We start from the raw sequence: 20,413 nt of genomic DNA on the forward strand, positions 1-20,413 counted from the left end.
GGGATATCCTGGCCACCCCTTGGGCAGGCACCAGAGACCTCATGGAAACATTGCCCCAGCAGAAACAGGAACCGGCGGGTGAGATCAGCTGGGGGATGGGAGGGGGGGGAATGTCCAGCTGTGGGGCGCCGGGCTGGGATAGCAGGGGCCTGTGAGTCAGGACTGAGGGGCATCAGCAAAGTTGGGAGACAGGGCTGGGATAGCGGGAGGCTGCAGGTCACAGTCCCCTGCCCTAAAATACTCTGCAGTGCTGGGCAGCTCAGGCACAACCCAACCCCCCCTTTAGAACCCCCATCAATAGACCCCAACCCCTGGTACCCCCCAAGTGTACTCTGACCCCCCCACCAACAGCTCAAATACACCCCATCTCCTGCACCCCCACATCCCCCCAGCCCCCTCCCCACGGTATTGGGGGTCAGGCCCCAGCAGCAGGGCTCTCCCCAGTGGGAGGTTAGAGGCCGGGTGCCCGGGGCCCCATGTCCCGTCGGGGGCAGGTTTCTTGATTGCGATTGTCATTCGGTGGAGTTCCTCAAACCCCCTCTTGCCCCAGTCGGCCCCGGGCTTTTTCCAGGGACAGTTTCATGCCAAGGGGATCAGTTTCCCCGGCGGGCCTGGATTCCGGGGGGTGGGGGTGGGAACTGGCGCTAACCCTGCTGCTCCAGAACCAGGCAATAAACCACAAACCAGCCCCGGCCCCAGGGGTTCATGCTTCGCTGGAGCGAGAGAGGCCGACAGTAAAGAGAGACGAGCGCCAAACACTGCGGCTAGGCCCACGGGCCCGATCCTGAGATGGGCCCCCAGTGATTATGGAGGAGAAGGGACGTGACCAGGGCAGTGGGGGCAGCATCCCAGCAGCACAGCACTCCCTGGTGCCAGGCTGGGGTGTGTATGGGGACAGGGCACAGCCAGGGCAGTGGGGGCAGCACCCCCAGCAGCACAGCGCCCCCTGGTGCCAGGCTGGGGTGTGTATGGGGACGGGGCACAGCCAGGGCAGTGTGGGCAGCACCCCCAGCAGCACAGCGCCCCCTGGTGCCAGACTGGGGTGTGAATCAGGACAGGGCACAGCCAGGGCATTGGCGCCAGGCTGGGGATGCAGCTGGACATGTGCCCTGGCTCTGGCGGGATATCAGCTGTGTTGCCATAAGGAAGCGTTTGCGACGACTCCCGAGCTGAACAATGGGCAGGAAAAGTGAAAGCGGCGACAAACCAGGCCCCTCCTCACTCGTGGGCTCCTGCTGTCGTTCTGGGGAAGTGGTGGCCCTGAGCCGGCCGCAGTGCAGCACTCGGACACCCTGGCGCTGGCTCTGGGCGACGCCACTATTGTGCTGGAGCGTGGGCCGGCTCCTTCCTCTGGCACCCGTGCTCAGCCCGTGTCTGTGCTGCATGGGCAGCTCCTGCCCAGGAGCTGGGGGGCGGGGGAAACAGGGCATTCCACTAACGGAGCAGGGAGACTCAATCTTGGGAAATCAGAGCCACAAATTGGATCTATCTACCCACCCGGAGCAGGGTCTAATTTTGTCCAGCATCTTCTACGTTTCTGGTGCAAATGACAGACGGGAAATAAGGGGCACATTTTTAACAGTGGGGAACGAAGCCTTGGAACAACTTACCAAGGGCCATGGTGGATTCTCCTTTGGTGGCTATATTTAGATCAAGGCTGGATGTTTCTCTAGCAGATCTGCTCCAGTTCCCACAGGAATGAAGCCAGGGAAGTCCTGGGGCCTGCGTTATGCAGGCGGTCGGATGGGATGATCACACTGGTCCCCTCTGGCTTTAGAACGTATGAACGGTGCTAGGTGCTATACAAACCCACACCCAGAAATCCAGCTGTCCATCGGCTGTAGATGAAAGGAAGGTGGAGGTTTGTGTGTCCTCAATGCTGCATGTGGTTGTCACATCTCAGCCCCTCAGAGAATCACCAGCACAGTTTGCAAACCAGGCGATCTTCTAAAATCAGAACCACTGGGCTCTGTTCATTTGCCATCTGCCTCCCAGTCAGTTTCTAGCCCAAACTGGGTCCTGCACAAAGCATCATGGGGGTGCCCCACTTATCCCAGTAGTCAGAGCCTCTTCCAGGATGTGGGAGACCCAGGTTCTAATCTCCACTCTGCCTGATGCAACACAGGGATCCCAAGTGTTGATGTCACTAGGCCTGGATGAACCAAAGTTCTTCAATGTTTAACTCTAATCGACCTCAAAAGCTAAATGCATGGAATGTGTAAACAGCCAATTATCAGTTACAAACCCTCCCCGCCTCCATACCAGGTACCAAGCGATAATGATGAGGCTTGCATGTTTCTGGCTGGAGAAGAGGTAATAAACCACGGGTAAACAGGACCAGGTAACAGTTTAGAGGAGTGTTACAAACAAGCTAGACTTATAGCCCCAGAATTATTTAATTGCTCTAATGTATAAACATGCCTTCAGTAGAGAGGGGAAGGGGGGGTGTTAGCCAAATGGGCTCGTTTCCCCCTGGAGCTGCCCAATTACCCCAAGGAGGCACGGGAGTCTAGAAGACGGCTTCAAGTTCTTTATTGATCAGTCAGCTGAGCGGGTGTCCCCCTCGACTCATGCCAGAGGGAGGAACACACCTTACAAGCACAACTGGGCTTCTTTTATACAGAGAGACAAACAACTTAGCGTGTCTAAATTCTGCTAACCTATGCATTGTTTAAATTCAGTTCTAGTAGTAATCAGGATACATTTGTTTAGCTTCCCGTCCTTCACATTCCTTTCCCAGGGTCCGTCCAACCCCCTCCCCTTTTCCATATATCTTCTATACATCCTGTATACGTGCAGCTTCATGCATAGGAAACGACAGTGAGAACTGAGATAAGCATGTTTACTGGGATAACAAGCAGAAGCCGAGATAAACATGTTTTTCGGTTTTTGGGCCTAACAAGATTCCCCCCTAAAAAGCATTTTGAGAGCCTTATGGCCCCCAATCCTCAGCCTTCACCGGCTGGTATAGGGCCATCATTTGTTGGTGTATAATTTGATTAGCCATTCGTCGGACTAATGCAACTACACAGGGAGCAAAGCAAGCTAGGGTTAATAGGGTTGTAATAAAAAGTACAAAGAGAAGAAGGCCTTCTCGGAGCCATTCCAGTTGCGGTAACCAGAACGTGACCCAGTCCATATTCCACCCACCCCATGTTTGGACCGGGACATGGGCTAGCTTCCTCATTTCTTTTGTTAGCTGTTTTACCACCTTTACATTATCATCTATTTGTAAACAGCAATTAGATTAGTTTAATTTTGCACAGATTCCCCCTTCTTCTGCCAGCAAATAATCAAGAACTAGATGGTGCTGGTTGAGCACATTCCTCATCTGAGTGGACTGATCGGCCAAAAGATCAAGAGCTGCAGCCGTCTGATTAGTTATTATTTCTAAAATGGCTTGCAGCCTAATTATCCGATTCAAGTTGTAAATGGGCTCCCTTGCTCCTGAGATCCACTCATTAGGATTCCATGTAGCTGGACCATAATGTTTTATAATTTTCTCAGGGGGCCACTCCTGAGCCCCCCATGTTTGGGAGCTTTCGGCGGTCAGGGTGGAATCCACGAACCGCCTTTTTCTAATTAAACCCTAATTCCCAATTTATTTCCCTGCATCTGGGGTAATAGAAAGAACAAGGGTCTTATATATCCAACATAACATATCCCAGACCAATTTGGAGGCAATCTTTAGTAGGCATAGGACCCGCAGATCCAATAATGGCCCTTTAGAGCCCAGGTTCCATTAGCAAAGGGGCCATTCCAGGTTTCCTCATTCTCATCGTCCTTTAGATGGTCAAAATATAAAGGATTACCTGGCCCTAAAGGTCCCCCCACCATTCCATCAGCTGAACTGCAATAATCACATCTCCACGCCCCAGCTCCTGCTTTCCAGACTCAATCGCAGCCTCATTTTGGCTGATTGGTGCTAGACCAGAATTGTTTAAAACCCCATACTCGAGTTCCATTCTTATTCTGCCATGCCCATTTGAAACCACTGTACCACGTGGTCCTTGCTAGTGGTATTGTCTACCTGGCAACTCGTGAATAGGGCGTCAAAGAACCCATCCTGTCCTACCGCCCTGCAACCTTCGGCCGTAGGGTAGTATTGTTTGGAGCATTTCACCCAACTATTATTGGTGAGCCTCACATGGGTCTGGTTCCATTGCCCCTGATATTTAGAGCAGTCATACAGATGACAATAAGGGTCCCAGCAATCAAACCCTGGGGATAGAGTCCAATCACACTTGCTTTCTCCCAAGTACACTCCCTCCCGCCTTGTCCGATTAAGGCAGAGAATACCCATTCCAGAAGAATACAGTCGCCAGGGGCTACTATCCTCAGTCCAAACCCCCGTTCCATCGTGGACTATACTCAAATTGCTGAGCCACCATTTGGGCTGTACCGGCTGGGCTACCCAAGGCCATTCATTTAATTCCTCTGGGCCTCCGCATACCCAACAGTTACTGAGGTTAATGGATTTTGCTATTGTCTCCCCCCAGCTGTAAAAACCTATTTTCCCAACCATAATAGTGGTGGAAGCACATAAACAAAGATATTAACAATAATTTCATTATCTTTTTCTAAACAGTCCCTTTAGTCCGTCCAAGTACTGATACTCCCAGGTGGAGTCTTCACCTGTGCCACCCCGGGCATCCGGAGCCGGGGCGGGCAGAGGGCTGGTGTCCTCTTCCGCTAGTTCAGTTTCCGGGTTAGGATTCAGAAACCGCCTTACCCGCATATAGTGTGTCCATTTGTCACTCCCAAGAACTTTGACTGCAGCTTGGCTGATGAGCGAGACAGTGTGCGGGCCGTCCCACCGTGGTGTAAGGGGGTCACGCTTCCACTTCTTGACGAGGACCTGATCACCGATCTGGAACGGGTGCACGGGCTGGTCCAAGGAAAGGGCCTGAAAAGGCACCGCGTCGATGCAGCTGTAACAAAACAGACTGCAACCCAGAGACCTGTTTCCATAAGGAGTCCTTCCCCATTTCCCAGTTTACATCCTCCCAGAACCCCGGGATAATGGTGAAAGCTTAAGACCCTTACGTGGGGCCCTTCGAATGCGGGTAAGGGCGAGTGGTAACGCATCAAGCCACTTTAAACTAGACTCTGTGCATAATTTAGTGAGGGTATCCTTGAGAGTTCTATTCATTCTTTCCACCTGTCCCGTGCTTTGCGGCCTCCAGGATGTATGCAACTTCCATTGTATACCGAGTGCCTGGGACACCTGTTGCAAGACTTCAATACAGTCATGAGTGGGGCTGGTCTCATAGGAAACCCAAGGGTCAGGCAATAGGGTAGCTAGGTTGAGGGAACTAACTGTTCTAAAGGTTAAGTTAGGGGCTAGCAAGGGCCCTACCTCATATCTGGTATGTCGACTGGGATTTAGATGCTTTTCCCCAGCACCTGTCCCCAGTATTTGAGGTATCCCGTGGGGAACCACAACCTCAGTGTCCCCCCCCAGGGTAAACTTTTCAGCCTCCTGTACAAGGAGAGCGGTTGCTGCAACGGCCCATAAGCAGGCAGGCCACCCCTTGGTGACAGGGTCCAAGACCTTCGAATAGTATCCAATGGGTCGCCAGGTTGGCCCTGACCTTTGGCACAGGACTCCAGCTGCCACCCCTCCTCTTTCATGAACGTATAGGGTGAATGGCTTCCGGGAATCTGTGAGGGCTAGAGCGGGAGGCTGAACCAAGCCTTCTTTAAGCTCTCGAAATGCTTTTTCCATTTCCCTGGTCCATTTCTAGTGGAGTAGACCTTCTTTAGTCAAAGACTCATATAGTGGTTTGGCTTTTCCCCCATAGTCAGGGATCCAGAGTCAACAGAAGCCAGTCAATCCCAGAAAAGCCCTTAATTCTCGGGGGTGCCGGGGTTAAGGGCTGTTAAGTATAACCTGGATTCTTTCTTTACCCAAACTGCGACTCCCTTGGCAGAGGTGGTATCCAAGGAAGGTGACCTGCTGCTTAACCAACTGAGCTTTTTCCTTTGATACTTTATATCCCTGTACCCCAAGGTGATTGAGGAGCTCTACAGTTTGCTCCTTGCAGACTGTCTCTGTTTCAGTACTCAAGAGCAGATCATCGCAGCACTGAACTATGTTACATAAAGGGTGTTTAGCCAGGAATGGGGTGAGGTCCCTTTTTAACTGGCTGCCAAAAATCTCGGGTGCACAGGTAAGTCCTTGTGGGACAACGGTCCAAAGTTATTGAGCTTTGTAGTGGGTATCTGGGTCCTCCCACTCAAAGGCAAACAGTCTCTGCTATTAATTTGTTAATTTGTCTTAGGTCCTGGACCAACCGATACTGCCCATTAGGCTTAGGCACCCCCATTATTGGAGTATTGTATGGGGACGTGTCTTCCTTTAACCACCCGCACTGCAAAAACTTTTGAATCAGGGGTTTTAACCCGATCCGAGTGGTTAGCTTAAGGGGGTATTGTCGAATTCGGACTGGGCTGCTTCCCTCCTTAAGGGAAATATGCACTGGTGTAGCATTCCTGGCTCGGGCCACGCCTCCTTCCTTTGCCCAGACCTTGGGATTTACACACACACACACACACACACACACACACACCCCAACTGGCTTCCATCACTTCCCTTACATTCCAGGGAGTGATCTCTAGCATTTATGAGAGCCATCTGGTAATTAGAGGCTTGTTGCTTAGGGATTCTGACTTCCATTGTCCCATTATCGAATGAGATCTCCGCCTGCAATTTAGTAAGGATATCTCGTCCGAGCAGCGCTATGGGGCAGGAAGGACTGCAAACAAACTGATGGGAAATTTGACGGTCCCCTATTTTTACTAGGAGAGGCAAAGTTTTTTTCCAAAGCTGTAGTTTGTCCCTCTATCCCCTGGACTATGGCACGTCCCCGAGCTCTATCTCGGGGAGCCTTATTAAGGGGGAGCAAACTAAGAGTGGCCCCAGTATTAATAAGGGCTTCAATTGGGCGGCCCTCCACTTTAATTTTTACTGTGGGATCCAGGCTGGCAGCTTGTGCTGTCAGGAGGGGCCGCTGGGTTCCCCGACCCCCCTATGGGGAAGACTCCTCCCCTGAACGTCCTGTACTGTTGTAGAGGATGGGAAGGGACGGGGTTTTATCTTTACGTTCCTTTCCCATGGCCTGTCACCGGGGACATTCATTCTTCCAGTGCCCCTCTTTCCTACAGATAGCGCACTGATTTCGACCCAGGCAGGGGCCACGCCCCTTCCCCGGTGGCCCTGGCCGTCCCTTAACTTTGTCCCCCCTTTCTTCATATCCTTTCCTTTGGGCCATGGCTAAAACGTGGGCCCCTTTCTTCCGAGAACGGGGGATTCTGTTGCTTCCAATTATATAGATCACTAGTGGTAAAGGGAACATATACCATAGTGAGATTACCCTCAGGGGCAGAGGGAATCACAGCCCGCAGACAAAATTTCTTAACAGGGAAACAGGGTTTCCTAACAGGGGCACGGGCCATTAAGGTTTTAATAGTTTGTGATCTACATTTTTGCAACCATGGGGGATGATTGGCCACAAGGTCCTGCCAAATATCTATATAGGGATATTGGTCCCAATGCCCATCCCAGGTCACAATGCTATGTACTGCTTGTACAACCCCTGGTTTGAGCGTCCCTCCCTCGGGCCATTCCACCCCGAATGTCATCCATTCAAGAGTACAGAATTTTACAAGCTTGTCTTTACATAATACAATTCCATAATTAGCCTGGCGTCTAAATGCCTTCCAGTTATCCAGCATACATCCCAGGGGTGTCCAGGAGAAGGTGCTTTGTCCGGACCCCATTATGCTTTACCCAGAGTTTTCCGAGACAGAGATATTAAGAGGGGGAAGAGGTATAGATCTAGTTCTAACTCAGATATCCGCTGGGTCACGAGGTTTGGCTGACCCCCCTTGCAATCAAGATATCCTGGTCATCGGGTTTCCCCTTGCAGGAGTCTTGGGGCGGCTGAAGTCAGCTTAAGCCTCAGACCTGTCAGCGGCACTCATTCATCTTTCACACAGATCCTTTAATCAGTTACAATCTCGGTTTCCAACACACCATTAAGAGGAGAAACAAGATTACCCCTCCCAGAAACAAGAGTAATCCCTGAGGTTGCTCCAAGTCCCAATAATTGTTAAAAACGGCTCATGGACTTGTGGAGTTAGTTACGTTACTCATTGGCCGTTATTTGCTTACCCTTTAACCAAAAACACAACAACAAGACATTTACAAAGCTACAATAATGTTAACATACCTTCCCGTATACAGGCTGCCTAGGGGATTTCCACTGTCCAACCCACACCTCGGGGGCGTTATTCCTCAAACCCAGGAGGTAAACGCACTTACCGCCCGAAGTGGCCGCGTCCGGCAGTCAGACTTCCCCTCCTTCTGAAGCCGTCTTGCTTCCGTGTCCTTCAGAGTTCTCTTCAGAGAGGACGCAGCCGCCCCGGCCGATTGTGACGATCCGAGGCCCGAGCAAAGCAACAGCTCGAGGTGGCCACTCCTCGGAATCGCCCTCGGCCGTCGGTCAGTGCCCTCTACAGGGAGAGAAGTCCCGGCGGAGTCGCCATTTGTTAGCCAAATGGGCTCGTTTCCCCCTGGAGCTGCCCAATTACCCCAAGGAGGCACGGGAGTCTAGAAGACGGCTTCAAGTTCTTTATTGATCAGTCAGCTGAGCGGGTGTCCCCCTCGACTCATGCCAGAGGGAGGAACACACCTTACAAGCACAACTGGGCTTCTTTTATACAGAGAGACAAACAACTTAGCGTGTCTAAATTCTGCTAACCTATGCATTGTTTAAATTCAGTTCTAGTAGTAATCAGGATACATTTGTTTAGCTTCCCGTCCTTCACATTCCTTTCCCAGGGTCCGTCCAACCCCCTCCCCTTTTCCATATATCTTCTATACATCCTGTATACGTGCAGCTTCATGCATAGGAAACGACAGTGAGAACTGAGATAAGCATGTTTACTGGGATAACAAGCAGAAGCCGAGATAAACATGTTTTTCGGTTTTTGGGCCTAACAGGGGGCTTAGTTGTAAAAAGTATAAAGAGAGGAAAACTGTTTTTGCTGGTGTGCTTGATCTGAAACTTGCCTGTCTCCTTGCACCACTTTGAGATCTCAAATAAACTTTGTTTGCTTCTCCACCCTGGTGTGTTTATTGGCGCGAAGCACACTGGGCAACAAACCACGCTGTTGCTGTCCTCGGGCCCTCTGTGCCGGCAACACAAGCGAGCACCTTATGGGATATTCAGAGCTGGGGTGTTCTCACCCTCTCCTCTTGAAGCCGTTCTCCTCTGTAGAAATACTTAAATCCACATTGGAGCACGGGGACTGGACCTGAGCTAGCAAGTAATTCTCAATCGCAGCCCAGTTTCCCAGAATTCACTGGGACAAACTCCGGCAGCAAAGACAAGGCAGGTGGAAAAGGCTGCTGTGTGGACACCAGCCTGCCTGTTGTTAGAAGGTCAGCTGAGAGAGTCACAGCCAGGGCACAAGGACTGGACACGAACGCGTCTACTGCAAAGCAATGGGCTTAAGGCAGTTGCAGTGAATTGTGCTTGCACATCTATAGTTGCACAGTGGCCTTGGAGCCTAGTGTGGTTGCACTGGTAGCATATTGTGTTTGCACACTTGCACTTTCAGTGTGGTGTGCTTGCACAGCTGCCATTATACTTGTGAGCTTGCCAGGTTGTTGTACAATTCCACTTTCAGCATAAAGGTGCTTGCATTTGCGTGCTTGCACAGGTGCGCAATTTTCCTTGCAGCATCATTGTGCACAGTGGTAGTTGCAGTTACACTGGGAGCATTGCATGCTTGTACGGTTTTAGCTGCACCATTGTACCATTGCACTTGCAACATTGTGCTTTTGTACAGTTGTAGTGGAGCTGTTGCACCTGTAGTGTAGTGTTTGTACAGCTGCACCATTGTACTTGCTCCATTGTGCAATTGCATGGCCGTCGTTTCCCAGTTGTAGTTGTTGTGTAGTGTACTTCCCTGGTTTTAGTTGCACTTGCAGCCGATTGTGCCTGCAAGGTTGTAGTTACATGGTGGTTGCACTAGACTTTGACAGTTGTTCAGTTGTACTTGCAGCAGATTGTGTTTGCACAGCTGTAGCTACAGCATGCTTGCACGGTTGTCGTCACACAATTGCATTTGTGGCATCGTGTGTTTATACAGTTGTACTTAACCTAGAAGTACAACCTGTTCCCTCAAACCCACGTACCCCCACAGTAGCCCAGGCCAATTCCTCTTTCTTATAGAGCCAATGGGTGCCCAGTGGGGGGAGGCGGGGCACAAGTGGGGCAGGCTGGAAATAGCAGCATTTATAAGGCCGGCACCGGCTGAGGAAGTTGCACCCAGAGCGAGAGAACGAGACAGAGGGAGCAAGTGAGAGACAGCATGACAACAACAGCCTGAACCATGGGGTTCACGCCTCCGTGGGGCCAGCAACAACCAGGGCTAACGGGAAATAATCACCAAGGCTTAATACTAATCAGATATTATATGTCACCAAGCAAACAGCTCCCCCTAGAGGCCAGGTGGGTCAGGCTCTCTCTGCTCTTGGTGGGAGCTGATCATGAACAGCGCCAGGAGATCAAGTGAGACAAACCCCAAAATCAGGAGATCGGCTCCCAAATCAGGAGATTTTAGTAAAAAAAAAGATGAGATTGTGGTTTGGGGGTTTGTCTGTTGTTATTTAATGAAATAACTTTCAGTGGATGCGTGAAGAGGGGACGCTCAGGTAGGAGGAGGGAGGTTATTTTACTCTGTATCTGGCACTGGTCTGAGTGCCGCTTAACTAGTGTCCAGCTCTGGTGTCCCCACTTTCAGCCAGAGGCTGATCAATTGGAGAGAGGCCAGAAGGCCCGTGAGGATTCGCAAACCTGCCCGGTAGTGACAGACTCCAGGACCTCAGTTGGATTAGCAGAGACAGGGAAGGGGTGACTGGGTCAGTCTATAGGGACTGTGATCATGGGTTCTTCAGTCTCGCAGCCAAAGGGCTGGAAGCGAGACTGTCACACTGGAAATCGGCAGGGAGGGTAAATGAACCCGGGACAGCTTCCCTGGGGGCGTGGTGGATTCTCAGCACTGGCCCTTTCCCAATGGAGCCGGGACGTTCTGCTCTCAATGGAGCAGGAGTGAATCCAGGGAGGGCGGGGGCCTGTTCTGCAGCTGGTTGGACTTCGAGGATCACCGTGGGCCCAGCTGCCCTTAGAACGTGTCATCTAGAGGGTTTAGGGTGACCAGACGTCCCGATAAAATCGGGACAATCCCGCTATTTCGGGGTTTGTCCCGCGTCCCGATATCTGCCGGCAGCGCTGGGTTTTGTTTTTTGCTCCGCCTGTGGGACTGACTGCACCCCCCCTTGTGTTCCTCTTTCTTTCTTTCCCTTATCTGGTCACCCTAAGAGGGTTGGAGCAGCGGGGGCTGGGAGTCAGATTCCGCTGGGCAACTGTTGAAGCATCTGCATGCGGCGAGTCCAGGTGCGTGGTGGGTCTCTGCTCACGGGCAGGGCCAGGCCGGGGGCAGGGGGCCGGGTTTTCTCATGTGCAAAGCTGCGGTGTCCGGAAATGGGCTGAGCGCAAGAGAGCTACAACCCCGAATCCTGCGGTGGCTAGAGCCCCTGCTGGGAAAGGGGGGGGGTTAGAGCAGGACTCGACCCCCCACTCTCCCCTCCCCCCAGGCTGCCTCATGGTGAGTCAAAATGACAAATGGGGTCCTGGCTCTCAGCCCCTCCCAGAGCTGGGGACCGACCCCAGGGGTCCTGGCTCCTAGATCCCCCCATCCCCTCCCAGAGCTGGGGACAGACCCCAGGGGTCCTGGCTCCTAGATCCCCCCTCCCCTCCCAGAGCTGGGGACAGACCCCAGGGGTCCTGGCTCCTAGATCCCCCCTCCCCTCCCAGAGCTGGGGACCGACCCCAGGGCTCCCAGCCCCTCTCTCTGGCTTCTAATTCCTTTTCAGCCCAGCTCTGCCTCATTTCTCTTCTTAAACCCTGCCCCCCCCAAACACGGGCAGGAGGCAGTGAGCACTTGCTGGGTGGGGTTTGGCTGTGGGGACCGGAGCAGGAGGGCAGTGGGGGACGGGGGGCGGGGAAGGGCTGCAGGGCAGAAGGCTCCTGTGCTGTTGTGGAGCCCGGCCCAACCCAGCCCCCCCTTACCCTTGTGGTGGTGGAGCTGGAGAAGTCGGAGTTCTTGGCCGGTCTCTTGAGGCCGCCGCAGCTCAGCCACCTGCGGTACTCGTCCCTCACCTGGCAGGAGAGAGGAGAGGGCTGGTCACCCCACGGCGCAGGGGAGCTCGCGGGGGTGGGGCCTCAGCTGTAGGGAGACAAGGGCCCAGAAGTGGTCGGGCAGGAGGGGAGCTCTCAGCTACACCAGCCCCAGCCCCTCCAAGCAGAGGGCACTGGGGGGAGCTCCCAGTGGGGGGCGCTGTGGGGCAGGAGCGCTGGCTGGTGGGGGGTGTGACGAAGTGGGAATGTTCTTAATGTTTTCTCTGAATACTGTGTGGGTGTCTCAGTTTCCCCTATGCATTTCTCAAGTATCTAGGTGGTGGGATAAGAGGGGGCGATTGTTGCAGAGTCCGAGAGGGCCAGTGTGATGGTGTCTGCACAGAGAATGGCCGACACCCTGTTTCCTGGGCCCCTCCCCTGCACAGGTGCCAACTGAAGGTGTTGGAGAACAAAGCGATCAGGTGACCTCCTGGCCTGGGAAAGAGACAAAGGGAGAGGAGGGGCTGGGGAGTTTCAGTTTGGAGCTGGCTGGGGAAATGGTGGGAGCCCTGGGGCTGGGGTCTAAGCTCCCTGCCCCCCAAGATGGACCTGACTGAGGGGTCCTGTTCAATCTACCTACAAGCTCTGTTTTGGACTGTGTTCCTGTCATCTAATCAACCTTCTGTTTTACTGGCTGGCTGAGAGTCCCGGTGAATCGCAGGAAGTGGGGGGTGCAGGGCCCTGACTCCCCCACACTCCATGACGGGGGGAGCTGCCAGTGGGGGGGCTGTGGGGCAGGGGATGAGCGCTGTCTGTGGAAGGATCCTGGGGGTGAGGTGCTCTGGGGCAGGGGATGAGCACTGGCTGTGGGGGTGCCCGGGGGTGAGGTGCTGTGGGGCAGGGGGTGAGCGCTGGCTGTGGGGGTGCCCGGAGGGGGGTTGAGCTCCGGCTCGGGGGGGACTGGCCTGTTTCTTGAGCAGACAGTGCAGCAGGAAGATGAAGAGCCCCTGCAGGCTGTTGAGGATGGTGAAGATGTAGGAGACGACCAGGCTGCGCTGGTTGAACTGGAACAGGCCGAAGATCCAGGTGGTGCCCAGGACGCAGAGCTGGGCGATGGCCGTGATGGTGAGCACCCTGCGGGGGAGGGGCAACCAGTCACATGGCCCCGCCCCTCAGCCACGGCCCAGCTCCCCTTGGGGCCCCACCCCTCAGCCTCAGCTCCTGTCCCCCTGGGGTCCTACCCCTCAGTCACAGCCCACCTCCCCCCGCCCTCAGGGCCCCGCCCCTTGAGGGCTTGCCCCACCTCCCCTTCTCTCCTAGGGCCCCGCCCCTTGAGTCAGAACCACCCCTCCCCCCGCATGTGACTGACATCTCCTGCACACAGCCCCACCTGCCCAGACTCTGCCCCCCAGCCAGTAGGGGGTGCGGGAAAATGTCACTCACCTGTGGCCCCCTCCCCCCAGTTTCCCCCTCCCCCCACATATGGGGGGATGACATCTCGTTACTCATGTGCCCCCCCAGGTCCCCCTCCCCCGACGGGGGGCAGCAGGGCAGTGCCAGGGTCTCTGCTGCCCTGGGGGCCGCGCCCGCTACCTGAGCTTCTTCAGCTGGCTCATGTCGGGGTTGATGTCAGCGAATTTCAGCAACAGCTTCCAGACGGTGACCACGAAGATCACGGCGTTGACCTGCCGGGGGCAGGGGAGAGGCGGGTTGGGAGGGGGGTTAAGTGTGTCCCGGGGGTGGGGGCTATGGGATCTGCCAGCTGTGCAGCCCATGGGGCAGCCCCTTGCCTGGGCCGGGGGCGCCCCACTCCCCATAGTGACCCAGCTCGGCCCCTGGAGGCTGGAGACTTTGCGGGGGGGGGCAGCGAGGGGCCCAGCTGCCCTGGAGAGGTGGCTGGATGGCTGGGGAAAGAAATGAGGGCAGCCGACAGCCAGGCCCCAGGGGCCAGCCAGGGGGCCAGGCGCTGGCATGGGGCTGGGCTGGGGGAGGGGGTTTACCGCGATGATGATGCAGACGGGCGCCAGGAAGCTCCAGATGAATTTCTTCTCCAGCGAGAGCCAGCAGCTGTGGGGGAGGGACAGACACGGGTCAGTCACTCACCTTCCAGCAGGGGGCACTGCAGGGTGGGGTCTGCCCCCCCTACCGGCAGAGTGGGGGATGGAGACTAGACAGCCCCCCCCCCCTTGGTGCCTGGGAGCTTTCTTGTGTTGTACAAGTGTCCCAGGGTTGGGGCCCTGAACAGAAGATTCCCCTCACCCAAGTGGCAGGAGGGTGCCCCCCTCCCTCATACTGGCCTCACCCACCGCATGGGTAGGGTTACCATATGTCCAGATTTTCCCGGACATGTCCGGCAAAATAGGGAGGAAGGGGTCGTGGGGCTTGGGTCCCGGCCGGAGCCGCTGGGGCCGGCAGTGCTCGTCCGGGGGCCGGAGCCGCTGGGGCCGGCGGTGCTGGGGCCGGCAGTGCTGGGGCCGGCGGTGCTCGGACGGGGGCCAGGGCTGCTGGGACCGCCGGGGCCAGGGCAGGCCGGAGCCGCTCGACCGGAACCAGGGCCGGAACCCCAGAGCCCAAGCCGAGCCGGGTAGGAGACGTCGGGGCCAGAGCCTCTTGGCCGGGGCCGGCCGGCCACCAGAGGGAGCCGCTCAGCCGGGGAGGCCGGACTGGGCCGCGCCGCTCCCCAGCCCCAGCCCCAGCTTACCTGCTACCTCCCTGTTTCAGGCTTCCCGCGAACATTTGATTCGCGGGAAGCAAGGGACGGGGAGGAGCAGGGGGGCAGAGCGTTCAAGGGAGGGGGCGGAGTTGGGGCGGGGCCTCATTTTTTTAAATTAAAATATGGTAACCCTACACATGGGGGCCCACCCCTCCCCTCCCCTGGTGGGCCCAGATGGCAGCGGCACTCCCGACTGAGCCCATATTGGTTAACCGGGAGGTGGGCGGGCTCACCCGCCCAACGTGTGGAGCACGAGCGTGTACAGGTGGTCCCTGGGCGCGGTTCGAAACCGGACCGGCTGCAGAGCGTGCAGCCGGCTCGGATTATGGGAGCTGGGGGGGCTCACGGAACAGGGGCCCGATAAAAAGGTCTTGATTGCCCGGGGTGAGGGGTGGGCGGGGAGCGCCCTCTCGCAGGGCCCGCCACAGGAAGCTGAGAGCAGGAGGTGACAATGCAGCGCCCACCTCCTGGAGTACACGCAGAGCGGTCGCGAGGGTGGAGAGCCCCATGCGCCGGCCAAGCGCGCGGGAATCCACCCAGTTCCCCCTGGTGTAGTCCAGGAGGTCTCCGACCCTGGTGGTTTCTGCCAGGACCAGCCTCCGGCTCACCGAGGGTGACTCCGCCACCTGCACACGGAGATCGGGATTGTGCAGCAGGGGCTCCGCGAGGAGATCCGCGCCCTCGGTGGCCACAATGGACCTGGTCGCCGAAAAAAGCTTCCAGGTCCGGAGGAGGTCCTGGTAGAAGACCGGCAGCTCCGAGAGGTCTCGCGGAAGACCTCTCGGGTGAAGAAAAAGGAGCTGCCGGTTGTATCGGAGCCCTCGGAGGCGGCGGAGGAAGGCGTGCGCTAACATGCTCCATGCCGGACAACCTGCGCCATAAAGGAGCCTCTGCAGGGCCTGGAGGCGGAAGACATAGACCTGGCTACGGAGGCAAGCCAGGCCCTGTCCTCCCTCCTCCAGGGGAAGACTCAGAACCCCTGCAGAGACCCAGTGCAGTCCCGGCCAGAAAAACTCCAGGGCCGTCCTCTGGAGTCTGGCCAGGAGCCCCGGGGTCGGGCTCAGGGTGTTGAACCGGTGCCAGAGCATGGACAGGACGAGCTGGTTCAGCACCAGCACCCTCCCTCGCAGGGAGAGACACCGGAGCAGTCCTGTCCACCTCCGCAACCGCTCACCCACCCTGGCCTCCAAATCCTGCCAGTTCTCCGGCGGAGAAGGATGCGTGGCGGAAAGGTAAACGCCGAGATAGAGCAGAGGACCCGCGCTCCACCGGATGGCTTGAAGCGTGGGTGGGAGGGAGCTGGCCTGCCACCCGTCCCCGACCACCAGGCCAGAGCTCTTGACCCAGTTGACCCGGGCGGAGGAAGCCGCCGAGTAAACTGCCTGGCAGGCCTCCACCTGCACCAGGTCGCCTGGGTCCTGGACCACGAGGAGCACGTCGTCGGCATACGCCGACAGGACCAGGCGCAGCTCCGGCTCCCGAAGCACCAACCCCGCCAACCTCCGACGGAGGAGGCAGAGGAAGGGCTCGATCGCCAGAGCGTACAGCTGGCCCGAGAGGGGGCACCCCTGCCGTACTCCCCGCCCGAAGCTGACCGGCTCGGTCAGGGTCCAGTTGAGCTTGACCAGACACTCCACCTCAGCGTACAGCACCTGGAGAAAACCCACAAACTGGGGCCCGAAGCCGAACGCCCGCAGAGTGCCCAGGAGATACCCGTGGTCCATCCTGTCGAACGCCTTCTCCTGGTCCAGGGACAGGAGGGCGAACGACAGACCATCCCTACGCCCCAGCTCTAGTAGGTCCCAGACCAAGTACAGGTTATTGAAGATGCTCCGGCCCGGGACGGTGTAGGTCTGGTCGGGATGGACCACGTCCGCCAGCACGGACCCCAGCCGCAGCGAGATGGCCTTCGCTACGACCTGAGGAGCGAGACGGGACGCCAGTTCCGTAAATCGCGGAGGTCCCCCTACTTCAGCAACAAGGCGAGCATGGCTCGCCTGCATGAGAGAGGGAGGACCCCGCCTTGCAAGGACTCGGCCCAGCCACTCCTGTCCCCGTGTGCTGCCTGGGCATGGTGCCATGTTCTCCTCGAGCCCCTGGCCGAGAGCACTGGGCCTGTCCCTCCCGGGCCGGTGACTCACTGGCGTGCCGTGCCGTAGCCCTCGCTGTAGGTGGTGGCCGAGACGCCCACGATGAGGGCCGGCACGCCGTAGCCCAACAGGAACATGTAGCGGCGCCTGAGGCCATGGGGGGTGAAGACCTGAACCACCAGCAGGTAGAGCTCGGCGCCCTCCAGGCACATCCAGCAGAAGGCGGCCAGGAAGAAATAGTGCAGGAGCCCGGCCACCACGCCGCACACCACCTGCAGCCAACGGGACGTGGGACATCAGGGCCGAGCTCCCGGCTCCTCCAGCCCCAGCCTCTGGCAGCAGGGGGCGCAGTGGGGAGCAAGACAGGAGCACTGGCTGTGGGGGAAGCTCCCAGCTACTTCAGGCCCAGACACTGGGGGCACTGTGGGGAGCAAGGCAAGATTGCTGGCTGTGGGGTGGCTCCTGGCTTCTCCAGCCCCAGCCTGTGCCAGCAGGGGGCACTGCAGGGAGCAGGGCCTGAGGTTGGCTGGCTGGAGCTGCCAGCGTGGGGCCCTGTGGGGAGTGGGGCCCAAGGTTGACTGGGGGGGCGCTGTGGGGAGCAGGGCTTGAGGCTGGCTGGGGGGGTCGCTGCGGGGCACGGGGCCCGAGGCTGGCGGGGGGAGCCAGGTACCCTGTTGCCGGTGCTGGAGGTGCCGGTGAGGAAGACGGTGTAGGCGATGAAGAGCGCCAGGCAGAGGTGCAGGTGGATGGTGGTGCGGGGGCCCTTGAGGGCGCGGCAGAAGAGGAAGGTGACGATGGACAGCAGCAGGCACAGCAGCGAGATCATCAGCCCCACCTTGGTGATGACGTCCAGGATCCAGTCCTGTGGCTGGGGTGGGGTGGGGTGAGGGGGTTAGTCAGGGTCCCCCCCCCCAAGGCAGCAGCCAGGCCGGGCTTTAGGGTACAGCCGGACTAGCCTGTCGGCATCGCTCTGTACCAGGGCTGGGAGGGCCCCCTAGTGGCGACACCGGGCAGCCTGCGGGAACCAGTGACTGGTTGGGTCCAGCCGCCCAGATGGATTCGATGCGGTCCAGCCTGTCCCCCCTAGGGTCTAGGGTCTCCACCAACCAGCCAGGCGGAAAGGCACGTCGGTTGCTGCTACCTGAGGAGTCTCCCTGTGCCCTTGGGGATGGGGGGGCTGCTTGTGCCCCCGATCAGATCCAGGGCCCCACCCGCCGGTGGGGAATGGGTTTACTCAGGGGAGAATCTGGAGTGACTCCTGCTCCGTTGGGGGGGATTGAGGGGAAGAACAGAACCAGACCATCCCCGAGGCCCCAGCGAGGGCCGCACCTACCTCCAGCTCGTAGAAGGCCATGAGCACGGCGAAGCTGGTCAGGTGGTTGCACTGGCAGCGGGTGCTGTTGGTGGTCAATTTCTGCAGGGTGCAGCCGTGGGTGGCCCAGCGCCTGCTGCCAGGCTCCCAGTAGGCGCAGAGGAGGTGCAGGTTGGTCTTGTTCTCCTGGGGACAGAGAGACGCTTGGTGCATGGGGGGGCAGGAGCGGGGTGGGGGGCTGGCTGGGGTTGCACAGGGGGCAGGACTCCCCAGGCCCCGAGAGGGCAGGTCGGGGGGTACAAGAGACTGGGCTTGGCTGGAGGCACAGAGCATCAGTTTGTCCTTGTGTGGGAGGCGGATTCACCTGCTGCCCAGGGTGGGGGGTGTTACTAGAGATGGGCCTGGCTCTCCCCCCAGCGCCCCAGGCTCTCCTCCCCCCATGCCCAGCCCAGGGGCTCACTGGCTCCTTGTGGCTGAAGCGGATGCTGACAGAGAGGTTGAGTGCCCGAATGCCCGGGTCACTGATGAAGGCCGACGCCACTGGAGACAGCACACGGTAGCTGGGCCACCCCGGCTCCTGCGCCCACTTCCCCGTCTGGCCGATCTCATCCGACTCGGGCACCTCCACCAGCACAGCACCTTCCAGGATGGGGCTCATCCTCTGGCATGTCAGCAGCCCGGCCAGCGTGAAGCCTGCGAGAGACAGAGGAGACGGATGAAATGGGGGCAGACTGGTCCCAGGGGTGCTGTGCTGCTGGGGGTGCTGCCCCCAATGCCCTGGCCATGCCCCGTCCCCCTACACACCCCAGCCTGGCGCTAGGGGGTGCTCTGCTGCTACTCCCAATGCCCTGGCCGTGCCCATCGCTATACACACCCCAGCACAGGCGATGATCACATACCTTCATTTTCCTGCCCTGGGACTCCAGCCCAGTTTAATTCCATCTGCGTCTTGCTCTGCTGCAGCGTCACTGTCTCCTGGCTCTGGTACCCAGCCTGCCTGACCGCCAGCCCCAGCTCTGCAACCACAATGCCAGCCAGGGCTCACAACAGAGACATGGAGAGGAAACCTGTAGCTAGGCAAGGTGCTTTCCTGGCTGTGGGGGGGAGCTTCCAGCTACTCCAGTCCCAGCCTCTCCCAGCAGAGGGCGCTATGGGGAGTGGGGCGGGAGCACTGGCTGTAGGGGGGAGCGCCCATCTCCCAGCAGGGGGCGCTATGGGGAGTGGGGCGGGAGCACTGGCTGTGGGGGAACTCCCATCTCCCAGCAGGGGGCGCTGTGGGGAGTGGGGCGGGAGCGTAGGCTGCGGGTGATGAAAGCCCAACTGGGGCCACGTGGCCAGGCGCTGACCTGTGCTATTGGTGGGTGCGAATCTGATCGTGCTGTCAGGCAGGGTCATGGCCAGCTTCCTCAGCAGCTTCTCCACTATGGCCATCAGCACCGTCGCGTTCCGGTGTCTCTGCTCCACGCTCTCACTCTGCTCCTCGACCAGATTTATCTGCTTCTCCAGAATGTCCAAGAAGCCCTGGCCAAGCAAACGTGGGGGGGTGTTGGTGTCACAGTGCCTGAGCCCCTGCTGCGCCCCCCATTCCCAGATTGCTAGTCCTCCACTGCCTTCCCACAATCCCCCTGAAAGGAAAGACAAGTTCTGCTGCAATTGACATCACTGCCTGGGAGGTCAGACTAGATGATCACAATGGTCCCGTCTAGCTTATGAACCTAGGAGAACAGCTTGTTGGGCACAGAGCCCCCTGGAGAGGCAGGCATGGGAATTTCTGGGCAGTGCTGCTGTTTATTTATCTCCTGTTCCAGGCGCTGCATCCCTATAGATCACCCTGAGACTAGATCCGAGTAGGAGAAGCGATTCCTCCCCCTAATGGGAACAAACCCAGCAAGGCCCCGAATTTTGGCTTGGCACCTGCGGCTTCTCTTTGGCGTTCTGAGAGTTCATCTGCTTCAGCTCCTCCAGCGCTGCCTTGCAGAGACATCCCATCTGTGCCTGGAAGCTGCCCTGGAGGTTCTGCAAAACAGGACCCAGGCCTGGCTCAGGAAAAGAGATCACAGACTCACAGCCCACCTCCCCCCGTCCCTAGAGGCTCCCTCGGCTCAGA

At 57.7% G+C, this 20,413-nt stretch overlaps 2 protein-coding genes and 1 long non-coding RNA gene across 3 annotated transcripts in view; all 3 read right to left on the reverse strand.

Annotated features, from left to right (window-relative positions):
• LOC101934762 (adhesion G protein-coupled receptor E2-like) overlaps positions 1-2,137 on the reverse strand; it is a 37,075-nt gene extending 34,938 nt beyond the window's left edge. The window contains exon 1 of the mRNA XM_065576178.1: positions 1,611-2,137. The gene's annotated coding sequence lies outside the window, so the exon portion shown is untranslated. The remainder of the gene's footprint in view (positions 1-1,610) is intronic.
• A 378-nt stretch (positions 2,138-2,515) lies between these two features.
• LOC135977102 (uncharacterized) lies at positions 2,516-9,000 on the reverse strand. Its single transcript, XR_010594453.1, has 2 exons — positions 8,327-9,000; positions 2,516-4,931 (listed from the first exon to the last, which is right to left on the reverse strand). It is a non-coding gene; the product is annotated as an uncharacterized LOC135977102 (long non-coding RNA).
• Positions 9,001-10,658: 1,658 nt separating this feature from the next.
• Positions 10,659-20,413, reverse strand: part of LOC101942124 (adhesion G protein-coupled receptor E5-like) — a 40,927-nt gene continuing 31,172 nt past the window's right edge. Inside the window, exons 8-19 of the mRNA XM_065576165.1 lie at positions 20,221-20,322; positions 19,653-19,827; positions 19,206-19,322; positions 18,767-18,999; positions 18,328-18,492; positions 17,665-17,856; positions 17,046-17,266; positions 14,192-14,258; positions 13,785-13,876; positions 13,157-13,325; positions 12,144-12,233; positions 10,659-11,608 (exon numbers count right to left, since the gene is read on the reverse strand). Coding sequence (XP_065432237.1) covers positions 11,600-11,608; positions 12,144-12,233; positions 13,157-13,325; positions 13,785-13,876; positions 14,192-14,258; positions 17,046-17,266; positions 17,665-17,856; positions 18,328-18,492; positions 18,767-18,999; positions 19,206-19,322; positions 19,653-19,827; positions 20,221-20,322 — 1,632 coding nt within the window. The 3' untranslated portion in view covers positions 10,659-11,599. The remainder of the gene's footprint in view (positions 11,609-12,143; positions 12,234-13,156; positions 13,326-13,784; positions 13,877-14,191; positions 14,259-17,045; positions 17,267-17,664; positions 17,857-18,327; positions 18,493-18,766; positions 19,000-19,205; positions 19,323-19,652; positions 19,828-20,220; positions 20,323-20,413) is intronic.

The sequence above is a fragment of the Chrysemys picta genome, chromosome 22, assembly GCF_011386835.1.
Source record: "Chrysemys picta bellii isolate R12L10 chromosome 22, ASM1138683v2, whole genome shotgun sequence".
Classification (NCBI taxonomy): domain Eukaryota; kingdom Metazoa; phylum Chordata; order Testudines; family Emydidae; genus Chrysemys; species Chrysemys picta.